At 32.4% G+C, this 17,120-nt stretch overlaps 1 protein-coding gene across 1 annotated transcript in view; it reads left to right on the plus strand.

The window, feature by feature from the left end:
• The window catches only part of Dhc93AB (Dynein heavy chain at 93AB), a 493,152-nt gene that overhangs the window by 433,351 nt on the left and 42,681 nt on the right, over positions 1 to 17,120 (plus strand). The window contains exons 70-72 of the mRNA XM_075354875.1: positions 5,430 to 5,573; positions 14,388 to 14,525; positions 16,108 to 16,333. Coding sequence (XP_075210990.1) covers positions 5,430 to 5,573; positions 14,388 to 14,525; positions 16,108 to 16,333 — 508 coding nt within the window. The remainder of the gene's footprint in view (positions 1 to 5,429; positions 5,574 to 14,387; positions 14,526 to 16,107; positions 16,334 to 17,120) is intronic.

The following is a 17,120-nucleotide window of genomic DNA, read 5'->3' on the forward strand; positions in this document are numbered from 1 at the left end:
TTTCCAATTCACATTACCGGTACACTACTTAACAAATAGGGATGGATGATTGCACTCCATACTCTTAATCATTTCCTATTATATATTATTTGTAAATAGCATGATGAAACATGGCACTTTAAAATATTAAATTATAAATGACTTGTTTTCAAGTTTCACTACTTGTAACTATGTTTTGTGTTTAAATTGATTGAATAACATGACAAAATGATAAAAAGTCAAAGTGACAGTTGTTTGATGCATTTTTCATTATTTTCCATTCTGCACTGATCTATATTGTATGAAATCAAGACGAAATGCCAGTATGTACCTGCATAATAGTTTACTAAATGTGCTACTTATTTTCAGTTATCATTCAATTATCTCTTCTTAGGAGTTAATATATTTGATTTGATTTCTCTTAACTGCAAATAAATATTTATCTGAACAGGGCTTATTACATGTGACATGTAAATTTATGAATACATAAATAGCAACTTAATTTATACATACATTTTTCTATGTTGTATTCTATCCCACTGAAGATGATACAAACATGTAAACTTTTATATCATTCCCAAAGAAATATAACAATCATTGGATTCAGGAAACATTTTTTTAAGTATCATTGTCTTGTATAGACATTAGACACTATAAATGCTACAGAATACAGTGAAACTGTAAATCTAATGTTGTTTAACTTTATGATATATGGGAACTGGTTTATTATTTATACAAACTGGTCTCTGTTTTAGCTATTGGCACTTTACCTCACTTCACATCCTTTTATTTTCAAGATGCTTCTCCCTTCGATGTTCCAGGTATTGCAGAACCATTTAGTTGTAAGAAATTCTTACCCAAACCTAAATCTGCAATTACAAATTTTTTGCAATCTTCTGCATGTAAAACAGATAAGTAACTTTTATTTGTCTTCCTTAGTAAATTACAATTTGTGCAGAAAAGTCAGTGTGTTTTTTAAATGTTAATGTCAAATTTTTTATTTATTTATTGAATCCAAAAAAACATATTGTTTACAACAGGTTACAAAAGAAAAAAATAAATACATGTACGTAAAACAATAGAAACAAACAAACTGTACATTTTCCAACAGGAGTTTTGTCACAGGCTTTTTGAAATTATCAATATTTAGTGAGCTTTCAGGAATTCATTTTACCATTGTATAGCCATTGAAGTAATTATTTTCCTGCTGATGTTCTTTGCACTAAGCAAAATATAAAAGTTTTGATGTCCTTCTATAGTAATTATGAATGTTACAGTTCTCTCTCAAAGTAATATCAGTATCTATTAGATTATTCGCAATTTTATGACTTAACTTTGCACTATCCAATTTAATAATATCACAGACTGGTAGTAACTTAAGCTCTCTATAAAGGTCATGAGTCCCATAAACCTTGTGTTTTTCAAAATAACACCTTTAGCATTCTGTTTTGTGTCACTTGCATATCATAAATGATCTTAGAAGTTTATCCCCAAAAGGCTGCAAGATAATTCAACACAAAGTGAATATAACCATAATAGATCTTGAATTTGGTTTCTCTATTCAGTAGATGTGAAGCATGATAAAAAGGATGAACAAATTTGTTAATTTTGTTGCTTTTGCAAGTCTCTATCTAGTGTTAGTCCCAGGTTATAGCATTATTGGCCGCTTTTGATTAGTAGTGTTGTTAGTATACAAGCTGTGAAATGTACTGAACGTTTTTTTTTTTTAAATCATGTATTTGCTTTTATCTCCATTGAACCTAATATTTTAGCTTGCTAGCTTTGGTCTAATCAGCTATAATATCCAGATCTTGTTGAGCATTCATTTAGGTAGAATTAATAGATCCAGAATAAAAGGTAGCAGTGTCATAAGCAAAAAGGGTCAGATTTCCATTTAATCTCATTCTTAGTTAGCAGGATCCAGAACACTACCTGTGTATCCCATTGATTATTTCTCCAAGACCACTTATTTCTTACCACAGATTGAGTTCTGAGATTTAAGTAATTTTTAAAAAATCTACTGATATAGCAACAATGCCAATACCACTCAGTATTTCAATCAATACCACTTCATAATCAACATCTAAATCTTTCTGGAGATCCAAAAAGCAAGCAATAGCTGAGTCTCTATTGTCAACCTCTCTGTAGATAAATTCCATAACAGAGGCAATAGCACATTGTGTATTTCTCCTGTTTAAAAAACTATTTTGTCTTGTGTTAAAGAATTGAGTATCTCTCAGATAACAAAGTAATCTTGACTTTTTAATCATTTAAAATTTCTGAGATATTACTGACAGGAACTGATGATTGGTTTGTAGTACTGACGGAGTCTTGATGCAGATTTGTAAATGATAAAGACTTCAGCATTCTTTATACAATTTGTAAACATGTCCTCCCTGAAATGTTTTTTTATTAAATTTGAAATAATGCATGCTATTATGTCTTTAATTCTCTTCCCAACTTTAAGTTTAATACCATCATTACCAGGGGAACTATTGTGTTTTCAATTTATTTATAATTTTATTAACTTCATTGAGTGTTGTTTTTGGCAGGTACAAGGATGTTGAGCAGGAGTTTATTAGGCGAGGGCTAGAATTAGTTTAAACACATTTTTATATTAATAAGATAGCTGTAAAAGTATTCTGCAATATCCCTATTAGTTCCTTATTGCTATCTGTATAATTATTTGCTTATTTTAATTATTTGCTTATTTTGTTTTGACAGGGTAACTTTTTTGTTCATAATTCTACATTGTTTGTAAATTGACCTAAAACTATTGTCAAATTGCATCTGAATATTGTATTGTTTGCTCATTCTTATTTTGTATTTAACTTTTTTTTTATCTTTGAATTTAGTGTGAAACACAATTTTAAATTAATTTTTCTTTACAAAATGTACGGCTTTGCCCCTTTCTTTAACTAATAGATGTATCTGCTTACTGTACCAACCTTCATGCGTAGAAAAAGCAAACTTTTCCATTTTTTTAATGGTTATGTTATTAATTTAATTTTTTAATTAGGTTTAAAAGTTTGTGATTTCCACTGGGAAAGATTATCTTGAAGGTTTTTGATTCAATAATTTGTAATTCTTGTTTACATTTAGTAGGCTTTACAGCCATTCATAATAACTCAAGAAACGTTATTTTGTGATCCTCAAGTGTAATACTGCAGTCACTGATTATTCTCAAAAAACATGATCTATATTTTTTCAGATGTCAACTGGGTCTTGACCCAGTTACTGAACGTCTCACAATAGTCTAATGTTAAGCTGCTATCTTTCAACATGTCAAGTTAATATCCCTGATAAATAGACTATTCTTATATTTATTAAGCAGTTTTTGCATTTTGAGAAAAAAATGAGTTCATACAAGGGCTTGGTTGTCAAAATAATCCACATACAAAAAGATCCTTATCCGTCAGTCTGATCATATTGAAGTTGTTAATATCTAAACATGTATTTTAAAAGGTGTAAGTACCTGCCTCATTCAAGTATAGCCAGGCTCATGAAAATAATTATATTAGGGGATTTGTTGAATATTATTATTTTCAAATCATCTACTTTATCCTGGAAACTTCTAATATTTACATACAGCTTAAGTAATAAGGGATTCAAATCTACAAGTTTTTTTTTATAATTTTAGGAATGTTGATATAATATTTGATAGCAAGACGGACTCATCCTTTTCTGTTCTGACCTTCAATTCATCATTTATGCTATGAAATTTTCTTAGTTGAACTGCAGTTTTGTCTGAATTTATGTATATTCCTCTGAAATTGTCATTTTCCTTTAGTTTTCTGTTTCCTTTTATTACTTGTTTAGCATAAATAGGATCTGACATTATGACTTCGATAATTTTTTTTTGGTTCTTGAGTAATTTCAGAAGCTGCTGCAATCAAGATTTTCTTCCTAACTTCTGTTTCATCAATTCTATCATCACCCTCTTCCTTTTTTCCTAGGATGATGACGTTCATTTTCCTTTCTCCTCCTTATTTGAGTTCTTTCACAGAAGTATTAGCGAATTTTTATCTTTAATTAGATTTTTTACAGTTTCTTGAAGAATCCCAACCTCACTTTTTCACTTATCAGTATTCCCTTGTTGCTGGATATCCATCCTCAGCAATAATTCCTCATATCTCTTGCACATTTGTAAAATCTTGGACATAATGTCTTTCAGAGTAATTTTGCTTTGATTTTCAGGTATTGGAACTTGTATTATAACCTTAACTTCACAGTTTTCATATAACCATCTTTCTCGATCTCATTTCAGCTGGAAAATGATTAAATTCTTGTGTTGTTAGTTTCAAGCACTTCGCATTTAACACATGCGTTATGTAAGTTTTCTTGGTAGAAATTTTGCATATACCACACGTTTCAGCCATGTTGGCAGGGTTTTTTTTAATAACTTATTTCTATTATTGTTTCTTTCAAGATTTTATAAATAAGTTTTCATATACTTTAAAACAAATACAACTTGTTAAAATATTGTTATCAATCAATATTCATTATAAATACATATTCACCAAGACAAGCAGTACAAAACTGGTTACATTCTTATAGGTCAACAACAAAGGTCAGATAAATTTTAATAAATGACAAGATAAATAAGAAATCATTACCTCAAGATAAAATTCTACACTCTACAAATATTAAAATCAATTTCTTTCAATTTAAAAAGTTTTAAACAAACATAAAAAAGGTCTGCAATACTTAAATGATGGGAAAAAATACACAGATTAATTAACTATTAAAAACCGCACAACAAACTACAAAAATCAATCAAAAACTATAAATTTTCCATAGAAAAAAAACTAACACAATTTCAAGCACAAAACACAAACATCCACATTCTGTTTCTATCATAAAACAACATTTTATATTGAACAATAATGGAATAGGTACACTTTGACAATGAAATTTTTATTTGATTAAAACTGTATGTTTGAGATCAGGCTTGGGTACTCAAAAACAGTTCCTTCTGACATATTTCATGATGACCAGCAGCAGTTCATGACATTTCAGTAACTCTCTTATTACATCTGACTTCCAACCCATGTTACATTTCATGCCATGATCTCAAAGAGGTTGTGAAGTACATTAGCTAGATTGGATATGAAGTATTACCAAAAGGCAGTTTAAAATCAGTGACCATGAAAGTATTTCTTATATTACCAGCTTACATAAGGAAAGAAACCCTTATTCCTGTCAGTCAAAGATACTCATAAATAGAAGCAAATTTTGTACATTCCACTTGCATTTGTCTTTGGAAGTATCTGTTAACCAACTTGAGAGATCAATAACAACACGTCATATTATAGATACTTAACAAACATGTTTTATTTATATTAATTGGCATGAATTGACTTACATTTTGTTTCTCTCATGGACTTTTCAGCATAGTTTGAATAAGTACTATTATGAATAACTATTAGTTTTTATTTCTTTTGTTATAGGATGTTGAAGATTTAGGACGTAAGCTAGGTTTTTCTGAGGATAATGGCAATTTTCATAATGTCTCATTAGGACAAGGTCAAGAAACTGTTGCAGAAAGTGCCATGGATCTTGCAGCAACAAATGGTCACTGGGTTGTCTTACAGGTACGTTTTATGACATAAAATTACGTAGCTTTTTGATGTATAATGCTTTCATAGAAAGATGTGCCTGCAGGTTCAGTGACCATTCTCCACAGCCATCTTGAATTTCCCTTTCTTTCTCTGGAAAGTTAAAGAATAGTTGAGGCTGATGCATCAGTCTCATTATCATCTCATCTATCAATCTAGTTATAATAATATTACAAAAATTTTTAAAAACTTCCTTTATACTTTTTGGTCATACATTAATCAAATTATTATCATATATTGCATGAGTTTAATTAGTAGGTTAATTTGGATTTAAAACCCCACATAGCTGTTTTTCAGATTTTGCAATTTTTTACATGCACACCCTTAATTTACTTCGTATAGGAGGATGTTTGGAAAAGTAATGGTTGAATATTATATTGCCACATGACCCTAGTAACTGTGCAAAATTTCATCAATAGGCAATGTCAGGAAGTATGTTAAATTAAAGATGTAAGATATAAAGATAAACATGAAAAAACAATTGAAAAAATATTGTGAGTTAAAATAAAACAAGTAAAAATTCAAACTTTCATGGACTCAAATGCTCAAAATGAATATTTATACTAAGCTTAATAGTTGAGTCAGTGTTGGTGTTGAGTGTAGGTTAGCAGTCTAAAAGTTTTGTAAGTCCCCAAAGGAAACACAAATTTACTATAAAAAATATCAGTTGATTCTGTAGTGCCAGCTCTTAAATTATTAATTTAAATATTTTTTTTAAGATGAATTACTTAATTTATCAAAACATTTGTGACAAGATCCAAATAATAATTAAGTTGGCAGCACTGAATACTGATGGAATTAAGTAAACAGTTACATATTCTGCTTGGCTGAGTGAAAAAAATGGGTTGTAAGTAAAAGGGAAATTCAATATGAAGTTAGAAAAAGGTCTCCAACCCAGTAGAGAATGTATAGGTATATAGAAATTTTATTAAACAAAATTATTGATAGTTTTTAGATCTAAATCTTTTTTTTGTCACATGCTTTGTTGAATAAACTCAGTTAGAAGTTCAAAAATGGTAATATTTCATTACTTTTCTATTTTTACTTTACTGTTATTTATTTGTATTGCTTAATTTATAACAAAATTATATTTTATTTTATAAACATTTAATATGGAAATATTATATATATATATATATATATTTTTTTTTTTGTCTTGAGTCATTTGACTGGTTTGATGCAGCTCTCCAAGATTCCCTATCTAGTGCTAGTCGTTTCATTTCAGTATACCTTCTACATCCTACATCCCTAACAATTTGTTTTACATATTCCAAACGTGGCCTGCCTACACAATTTTTTTCTTCTACCTGTCCTTCCAATATTAAAGCGACTATTCCAGGATGCCTTAGTATGTGGCCTATAAGTCTGTCTCTTCTTTTAACTATATTTTTCCAAATGCTTCTTTCTTCATCTATTTGCCGCAATACCTCTTCATTGGTCACTTTATCCATCCATCTGATTTTTAACATTCTCCTATAGCACCACATTTCAAAACCTTCTAATCTTTTCTTCTCAGATACTCCGATTGTCCAAGTTACACTTCCATATAAAGCGACACTCCAAACATATACTTTCAAAAATCTTTTCCTGACATTTAAATTAATTTTTTATGTAAACAAATTATATTTCTTACTGAAGGCTCGTTTAGCTTGTGCTATTCGGCATTTTATATCGCTCCTGCTTCGTCCATCTTTAGTAATTCTACTTCCCAAATAACAAAATTCCTTCTACCTCCATAATCTTTTCTCCTCCTATTTTCACATTCAGTGGTCCATCTTTGTTATTTCTACTACATTTCATTACTTTTGTTTTGTTCTTGTTTATTTTCTTGTGATAGTTCTTGCGTAGGACTTCATCTGTGCAGTTCATTGTTTCTTCAAAATCTTTTACTCTCGGCTAGAATTACTATATCATCAGCAAATCGTAGCATCTTTATCTTTTCACCTTGTACTGTTACTCCGAATCTAAATTGTTCTTTAACATCATTAACTGCTAGTTCCATGTAAAGATTAAAAAGTAACGGAGATAGGAAACATCCTTGTCGGACTCCCTTTCTTATTACGGCTTCTTTCTTATGTTCTTCAATTATTACTGTTGCTGTTTGATTCCTGTACATGTTAGCAATTGTTCTTCTATCTCTGTATTTGAACCCTAATTTTTTTAAAAAGCTGAACATTTTATTCCAGTCTACGTTATCGAATGCCTTTTCTAGGTCTATAAACGCCAAGTATGTTAGTTTGTTTTTCTTTAATCTTCCTTCTACTATTAATCTGAGGCCTACAATTGCTTCCCTTGTCCCTATACTTTTCCTGAAACCAAATTGGTCTTCTCCTAACACTTCTTCTTGTATGACTATAACACCTTTTTTTGAAGTCTGACGGAAATTCCCCTTTTTCATAAATATTATACACCAGTTTGTATAATCTATCAATCGCTTCCTCACCTGCACTGCGCAGTAATTCTACAGGTATTCCGTCTATTCCAGGAGCCTTTCTGCCATTTAAATCTTTTAATGCTCTCTTAAATTCAGATCTCAGTATTGTTTCTCCCATTTCATCCTCCTCAACTTCCTCTTCTTCCTCTATAACACCATTTTCTAATTCATTTCCTCCGTATAACTCTTCAATATATTCCACCCATCTATTGACTTTACCTTTCGTATTATATATTGGTGTACCATCTTTGTTTAACACATTATTAGATTTTAATTTATGTACCCCAAACCTTTCCTTAACTTTCCTGTATGCTCCGTCTATTTTACCAATGTTCATTTCTCTTTCCACTTCTGAACACTTTTCTTTAATCCACTCTTCTTTCGCCAGTTTTCACTTCCTGTTTATAGCATTTCTTAATTGCCGATAGTTCCTTTTACTTTCTTCATCACTAGCATTCTTATATTTTCTACGTTAATCCATCAGCTGCAATATCCATAGCTGAAACCCAAGGTTTTCTACCAGTTCTCTTTATTCCGCCTAAGTTTGCTTCTGCTGATTTAAGAATTTCCTTTTTAACATTCTCCCATTCTTCTTCTACATTTTCTACCTTATCTTTTTTACTCAGACCTCTTGCGATGTCCTCCTCAAAAATCTTCTTTACCTCTTCTTCCTCAAGCTTCTCTAAATTCCACCGATTCATTTGACACCTTTTCTTCAGGTTTTTAAACCCCAATCTACATTTCATTATCACCAAATTATGGTTGCTATCAATGTCTGCTCCAGGGTAAGTTTTGCAGTCAACAAGTTGATTTCTAAATCTTTGCTTAACCATGACATAATCTATCTGATACCTTGCAGTATTGCCTGGCTTTTTCCAAGTGTATATTCTTCTATTATGATTTTTAAATTGAGTGTTGGCAATTACTAAATTATACTTCGTGCAAAACTCTATAAGTTGGTCCCCTCTTTCATTCCTTTTGCCTAGCCCGTATTCCCCCACTATATTTCCTTCCTTGCCTTTTACAATGCTTGCATTCCAATCTCCAACTATTATTAAATTTTCATCTCCTTTTACGTGTTTAATTGCTTCATCAATCTCTTCGTATACACACTCTAGCTCATCATTATCATGGGCGCTTGTAGGCATATAGACGTTAACAATCGTTGTCGGTTTAGGTTTTGCTTTTATCTTTATTACAATGATTCTATCGCTATGCGTTTTGAAATACTCTACTCTCTTCCCTATCTTTTTGTTCATTATGAAACCTACTCCTGCCTGCCCATTATTTGAAGCTGAATTAATTATTCTAAAATCACCTGACCAAAAGTCGCCTTCCTCTTCCCACCGAACCTCACTAATTCCTACTACATCCACATTTATCCTATTCATTTCCCTTTTTAAATTTTCTAGCCTACCAACCTTTTTTAAACTTCTAACATTCCACGCTCCGACTCGTAGAATGTTAGTTTTTAATTTTCTGGTGACCCCTTCCTTAGTACTCCCCACCCGGAGATCCGAATGGGGGACTAGTTTACTTCCGGAATATTTTACTAAGGAAGGCATTGCTATATGGAAATGCAGAGAGCCACATTTTCACAGTCATCCGCGTAACCCATATGGGTCACCTCCGGCAGAAGGAAGACCCCATCATAAGACAACACCAGAGAATCGGTCCAAGGACTGACCCCTGTGGTTCTCCTTTGTATAGATTACGCTCAATTGTTGTTCCATCTTCCAGGCAGCAAACAAGGCTACGCCTAGTTAGATATAACTTGATCATTCGTCGGAAATACAGCGGAATTCCGCACTTCCCTAGCGACCCCATTATTGCCTCGTGAGAAATACAGTTGAATGCATTTCTCACGTCAAGGGTGACAAGCACACACATTGCCCTTCGGCTACTCCTCGCAGCTCTCTCCAAAACTTGGCATGGCACACAGCGCCCACCGCATCAATGGCGGACCTCCGCTTCCGGAAGCCGAATTGGCTGGCGGAGAATCCGCCCACCCTCTCCACCAACTTGGATATTCTGCGTTGAGGCATACGCTCCAACATTTCTCTAGGGCGTCTATCGTGGCCAGTAGCCGGTAAGGAGGGTAAAGTCGGGTTCCTCCCTAGTTTGAGGACTAACACCAACACCTGACATCTCCACCTGTGGGAGAATACCCCCTCTGCGAGGCAAGCATTATATACCTTAAGAAATACATCTGGAGCGGCCCAGACTGCCACCCTTATCACCAAATTCGGCAACCGATCCGAGGGCCATGCGTAACTTTGCATCCAATCAATAGGATGCAACATAACTTTGCGAATAGGATGCGTGTAGTCACTTCCAGATAGGCCTTCCCACACGCTCCACTCACAGACACGCGGGGCCAGCTCAGAACTTACAAACGTAAAATCGACCACAGATCCAGTTGTACCCCTCCTGAAGGTATGGATACTGCCCATGTTCAAGCAAACCAAATTCAAAATAGCAGCTGTATCCGCAAGGATCCTTCCCCTGATTTCCGTCCTGGCGGAGCCCCAACCCGTCGACCAGGAATTGAAGTCTCCCGCCAGGAGAGCAGGACCGTGCGTAAGAATGACTCTGGCCATCAGTATCTCCTCAAATCTTTCGATCGTAATATTCGGCGGCATATAACACAATTATAAGAAGATGACGCCGACTCTCGCCCAAACGAAGCTTCTATCGAGGTGCACATCACCTATGGATACGCTACCACAAAGCCGACCCCCCCCCCCCCCCCCGTCTCGGATAGCAGCCATCCAGGTCGAGGACGGGTGTCATACGGCTCAGAGATGAACACAACATCCGCGCCCATCTCCGACCAGCAGGTCATTTGCCAGCCTAGCGTGATTCAGATTAATCTGGATGACCTTCATTTTTAACCAGTGTAACCGGTCCTCCCCCGAATTTCCTCAACTGTCTCTTTTCCGGGTCCTCTAGGGCGTGAGGAAACGCCCGTTCTGTAACCCTCGATAACGCAGGTCAACACCTTGCTGCCGCCTTACGATCTATGTCTCTATGACTCTCGGCTCCGCAATTAAAGCAAGACCTGACCCGTCTTCCCCTCGGCATCCTCTGACTGTATGGCCCGCCTCTGACCGCATAGCACTTGAAACGCCGCAGTGGCTGCTCCACGGTATCAACCCTGCATGACACCATGCCGATCCTTATGCGACTCTTCTGTACTATGTGTGCAGCCAAGAAGGCCGGCAGTTTACAGATTGCAATCTCCATCTCTCCATAACTGGGTCCCATCATTATCCGTAAATTATTAGGTAGCTTAGGACCGACCATCTCCCCAAGCCCTTTTACTACATCCTCCGCCTGAATATCGCCCTCTAGATCGCGTATGCGGAGAACAACAGTTCTGGTCCTTGACTGTACGGTGCCATCCTTGACGTCAGTCTTCTGCTTAAATGTCCCAGCGTTTTTAACCTCCTCCTTAACTCTAATCTGCATATGTTGTACAGATTTACATATGGATAATATCTCTGTTGTGTAGGTAACGCCAACATCCGATCTCACGGTTTTAAGTAAGTCCGCGTATGACTTATTAGACTTTAGAATAAGTGTCTCTGCCCTATGTGTTTGTTCTGCCTGATTTGCTCCGCCAGACAGAGGGAATTCTTCTGCCACTTAGGATGGTGAGGTAGTAATTACGCCCTGCCCTCCTGCCTTCACACTAGTATTTTTCTTATGTAAACTGCAGTCTCCCCTCTGTAGATCTCAGCTTGAATGTCATCAAGGTTCCCCCCATTGTTCTAATTAACTTTCTGAAATGCATCAACCAGCGCCTGGGCAAGATCGTTCTCACTACTGGAATCAACAAAGACCATGTGAAAAACATTCCTAATCGGTACCCGTTCTCCCAACTCTTCACCAATAAGCATCGCCTCCATGGTTGCCAACTATACATTCCCTGCTACTAATCTCAGGGTATTCATCATCCATGCTGCCTGACGATGCCTCATCACCAAGTTGTCCGTCAGTCTGCTCACAGTAATCTCTTTTATGTCCATTACTGCTACTACGTTCTTTGAGGGATCACTCCTATCTGGCATTTTTGTGTATGTGTATGTGTATAGGCCTTCCCGGGCCAACTCCTTTTAATAAAGTCAGCCATATCCTCCACTCTGACTCCGTTGTCCAATCCATCTAGTTTCAGGCATCCCATAACCATCAATATCTGGGTAGTTGCCTCGACCATTTGGTTCTTCCTAATCGCTTCGGCTGAAGTACAACCCTGTCCCTGTAAATCTTTTGCAGCAGTGGTGAACTTCATATCGATTTTCTTTATACTTCTTTTAACATTTCTATCCTTGTTTTTCCTGAGTTCTTTGGTTAGCTTTTCAAACTACCAGACCATCACCTCTATGCCAAGGGGCATGTCCTCCTCCTCTGTGGAGGACTGATTATACTAACTGACAGTTAGGACTGATATACTATACTACAGGACTAGTACAATATACTGACTATACTAAACAAGATATTTACTCAATTTGGACTTTCAGATTCTCCTCAGATAAATATCTAAAAATAATTTTTGGATTTTTTGAATTTTAATGCTGTAAGGGTAAAAAAAACATAAATTGTTTTTTACATTTTTGCCATTTTGTGCTACCACTATTGAATCATCCTTTATGAGATTTGGTAACATTCTGATGGTAATTTATGTTTGTAATTCATATTATTTTTTTCACGAGCAAAGCTGACTTGGGAAGTCTAAAAACCAATTAGTGGGTCTTGTATTAACCAAATTGTTGCTCTGAAGAAGTTACAATACCCTGTTAGTTTTTATAAATTGAACAGTCTTTAATTTCTGTTTATCATTATTATTATTCTCACAAACATGAGTTTAATGAACAACTCCTGGGGTCCAGGAGGTAGAGACTCCTGATCAGCTAAACATCTCCTGATTGCGAGGGAATTACAAGTAACCATATAGCGCAGGCAAAGCCATGAACAGGGTATGTATATTTAATGCTATACTGTATTTTTAATTCTAAACTTTCAAAAATAGTGAACTTTCTTAAATCATTTATTTCTTTTCAGATTTAACTGATGAGTTTATGTTACTGAATTTAATAATGAAATTATATTCCAGCTGAAGAATGCTTTAGATGCTGAACAGAACAAAATTTAAAAATCTTAATTCTTGTGTAGTATGTATTTATGTATAGAATTCTATGAATAAAATAACTAGACAGTATTTTTTTAAATAAATTTCAGAGATTTTATGAAAAAATTAAATCATGATATAAAAATGTAAATGAATACAAATATATTTCATTTTTCAGTCTACAGCAGAATAAAACATTATTGAATTGAATAACTGTATTTAAAAATAAAATTAAAAAACATTTTATTGTTTCATAAAAAAATAAAAATAAAATGCAAAGTAAATATTAGAGAGTGAAGATACTGTATCACTTTATACAGATCTAAAGTATTAAGAATATTTTAGTGATTAAATGATTTTGATTGAATTTCCATGTCTAATATCTATCATTGTAAGAAGGAAAATATAAGATGTACTGTGAAAATTTATCAAACTTCATCTCTCACTTAATAATTTTGAATTTTTTTTACTATTTAAATACCTGTGACAAAGAAAAAAATCATAATATCCATTTGATCATCATAAAATTGTGTAATTTTGTTCTGGTGTATTTTAGTTCTTTTGGATTCAAGTCTTAATCTTACAATCAATATCCAAGAATTTTAGTTCAGGTGTTTTAGTACTGTGACCTCAGATGGTCGTACATATATTTAACTAGGCAGATGAGATGGATAAAATTAATTTTTTTCTAAATTGATTTCTGGATGTTTTTTATGTGACCTTAAAATTTAGAAAATGCTTCAGAAAATATGTTATGATAAACCATCTATCTTTGGACAAAAACTACAAGAAAATTTCTTAAATAATATTTATGAATCTTTTGTTTAATTAATCATTAAAAGATACATAAATGACAGAAACTACAATATCTTTGTTAAAGTTCAGTAATGTTTAAAAATTGTTTATAAATTCATATAATTTAATTTAAAAATATAAAAAGTAGTGATCTCTAAAATATAAGTGTAATAAATCCATAAGATTATTAGTAGCAGTATTAATAAATTAACATTTTAGAAACAATAATTGAAAACTTTTATTATTATTTATTTGACTTAGCATAAATAACAAATTATGGAATGTATCTTTAGAAACAAAGTAATTTAATGCTGTGATCTTATGACATTAATGAGTCTATGGTAGCTACCACATAATAACTATGGTGAGGTATTTTAAAATATTAATGAATTTTTAACAAATTAATAAATCATTAAAAATGTGTATTCAGAACATTCATCTTGTGAAAAAGTGGCTACCATCCCTGGAAAAAAAACTGGAACACTTCAGTGAAGGATCAAATCAAAATTACAGAGTATTCATGAGTGCAGAGCCTGCTGCTACTCCTTCAGCTCACATAATTCCGCAAGTAATATTCTTATCTTCATATAATTCTTATTGTAAGGTAAAAATTGAATAAATGTAAGTTATTATTTTTGTAAATTTGCTTATAAGAACAACTTCATATCATTTTTTACTTAATTTAATGTAACTTACCAAGTAATTATTTATATCTGTATCAAAAGTGATGGTTGAAGTGGCAAATAAATTCATAACGAAAAAATAAAATAAATTAAAATACAGCTTGCCAGTAAGGCACTGCACAGGCTGATCTAATGCATGATTCATAATAGTAAAAGAAGAGAGAGGTACAGGTAGTATGATAAATGTTACTGAGGAACTATATTTTATTTAAATCATAGTATAGAATAGAAATTCTTCTTTCTACATAGTTTAAACATATAATAATATTTATTTGTTTTAAAATTTACTTAACTTGATAATACTTCTGCAGTGTATAAACTTTTTTCACTTGTTTCCCTTGGGAGGATTTTTAATAAATTCATATTACAAAAATAGTTGTATGATAAATATAGCTGTTATTTCATTTAAATGTTGTAATTAAAAGTAAGCGAGGCTTATTTTTAATGAACTTAAAAACAAAAGCATAATGAGGGAATTATTTCATTTATAATAAATACGAGCATATTTTTACTACCAAAACTCATTAGATATAACAAAAATTAACATTTTATTTATAAGTTTAGTTAATTTTTTATTTTATTTATAAATTTTCTGAATGCCTTGAACACCATAATAAGGTAAGCATATTTCAGGTGAGAAGCCCTGCTCTACATCAACACATTTTAGTGACTGGCATTATTATTCAAATTTGAAAGTTATTTTAATAATAAAGTATAAATTTTTTTTTAAATATTGGTACTAATTATTGTGGCCTTATATATTTTATTGCTGTCTGGCCTAAAATAACTAGAATCAATTTTTACACATAAAGAATAGAAATCAGCAGATCTGCTACTGAACAAATAAGACAATCTAGGGTTGTGTATGAGCTACTCTTCAGGTTATATGAGAACACAGAATCTTTCCTTGCTCAGTTTAAATCCTTAGTTCATTTTATATTTTAAAGGTACGACTCTTGTCACTTCCTTCTGATTATTCCTTTATAACACAATGTCTAATTGTTCATTATATCTAACTATTCATTGTTCTGTTAACTTATTTTGAACAAGAAAGTAAACTCTTATTATTCAATTTGTTCATTTATTAATATTTATTTCATAAATATTTAATATTTAAATATTTATATTTATTTAATAAATATTCCCTCTTCTTATTCATAAGAATATTTACCTATTCTGAGGATTGAAGAAATTCTGTTGTCAGTTTAAAAATATGAAACAATTTTAAAAACGTTTTTCAAGTGTGAACTATGGAATACTAAATTCAACACTTACTTTAGCATTAAAGTGATCTTACAGCAAGGGTAATAAGAAGTTAGGTTGCTTTTGTATCTTGATTGAAAATTTCCTCTTTTCTAGTTTTTTATATTCAAAAATAAAGCATTTATTCATTTTTCTGATTTTATTATTTCAAAATTATTACATGGAAGTGTATAATTATTAAAAAAAATGTTTTAATTTTTGAAGGGTATCTTGGAGTCATCGATCAAAATAACAAATGAACCCCCAACAGGAATGATGGCAAATTTACACAAAGCACTGGATAATTTTAATCAAGAAACATTGGAGATGTGCACTAAAGAAGCTGAGTTTAAAGCAATTCTCTTCTCACTTTGTTATTTTCATGCTGTTGTAGCTGAAAGAAGAAAATTTGGTCCCCAAGGCTGGAATAGAATTTATCCATTTAATGTTGGTACGTATACTCTATTATGTTTTGTATTATAGTTAGAGAGGATATTTTAATTTCATAAATTCAATAATTGAACATTGTTGTGAGTACCATACCATATGTAAATGGTCTAAATAAATTTGAACAATTGTAATTTTTAATTTCTCTCTTTATTTATAATTAATTATTGTCACCACTATCACTTTTATTTAAAATCTCTTCTGTTGAAATTATTACCACTGGCTCAGCCACCATCATGCATTTCAAAACCCCTCCCATTTTGTCCCCCAACTATATGCTGATCAATATTAAAATAAAATTAACCATTAAAAAAAGGTTTTTAATGAAAAATCTCACTAAATATTGAAGGGAAAGATCACCAAATAGATTTAAGTGAAAATAAGATGTTGAAAAGAAAGAAAAAAGTCATGAACATTTCAATCAAGAACACTTGAAAAAAAGAAAATGATAAAGAGTAAAATTGAAAAAGAACAGGAAACAAAGAATACTGTTTGAAAAAGAAGTGAAAGAAAAGATGAATAATTTGGATGAAATAAATCTCTTAAAAAGAGTAAAATACGAAAAATTTAGATGAAGCATTTCTTTAAAAAAAAAAGAAGAAGAAAATAGAACGTTAGATATTTTGGCAGATAATTCATGCATGATTTAACCTTTAAAAAAACATTATTATTTGCAACAGCAATAACATACAAAATGAAATCTTAACTTTGATTGTATGATATTGTTACAGAAGATTATAAAAAATTCCCTGAAGCTTCGACTAATTAGGGGTCGGATTATTTTCAAACTC

The sequence above is a fragment of the Lycorma delicatula genome, chromosome 1 (assembly GCF_047948215.1).
Source record: "Lycorma delicatula isolate Av1 chromosome 1, ASM4794821v1, whole genome shotgun sequence".
In the NCBI taxonomy this organism is placed as follows: domain Eukaryota; kingdom Metazoa; phylum Arthropoda; class Insecta; order Hemiptera; family Fulgoridae; genus Lycorma; species Lycorma delicatula.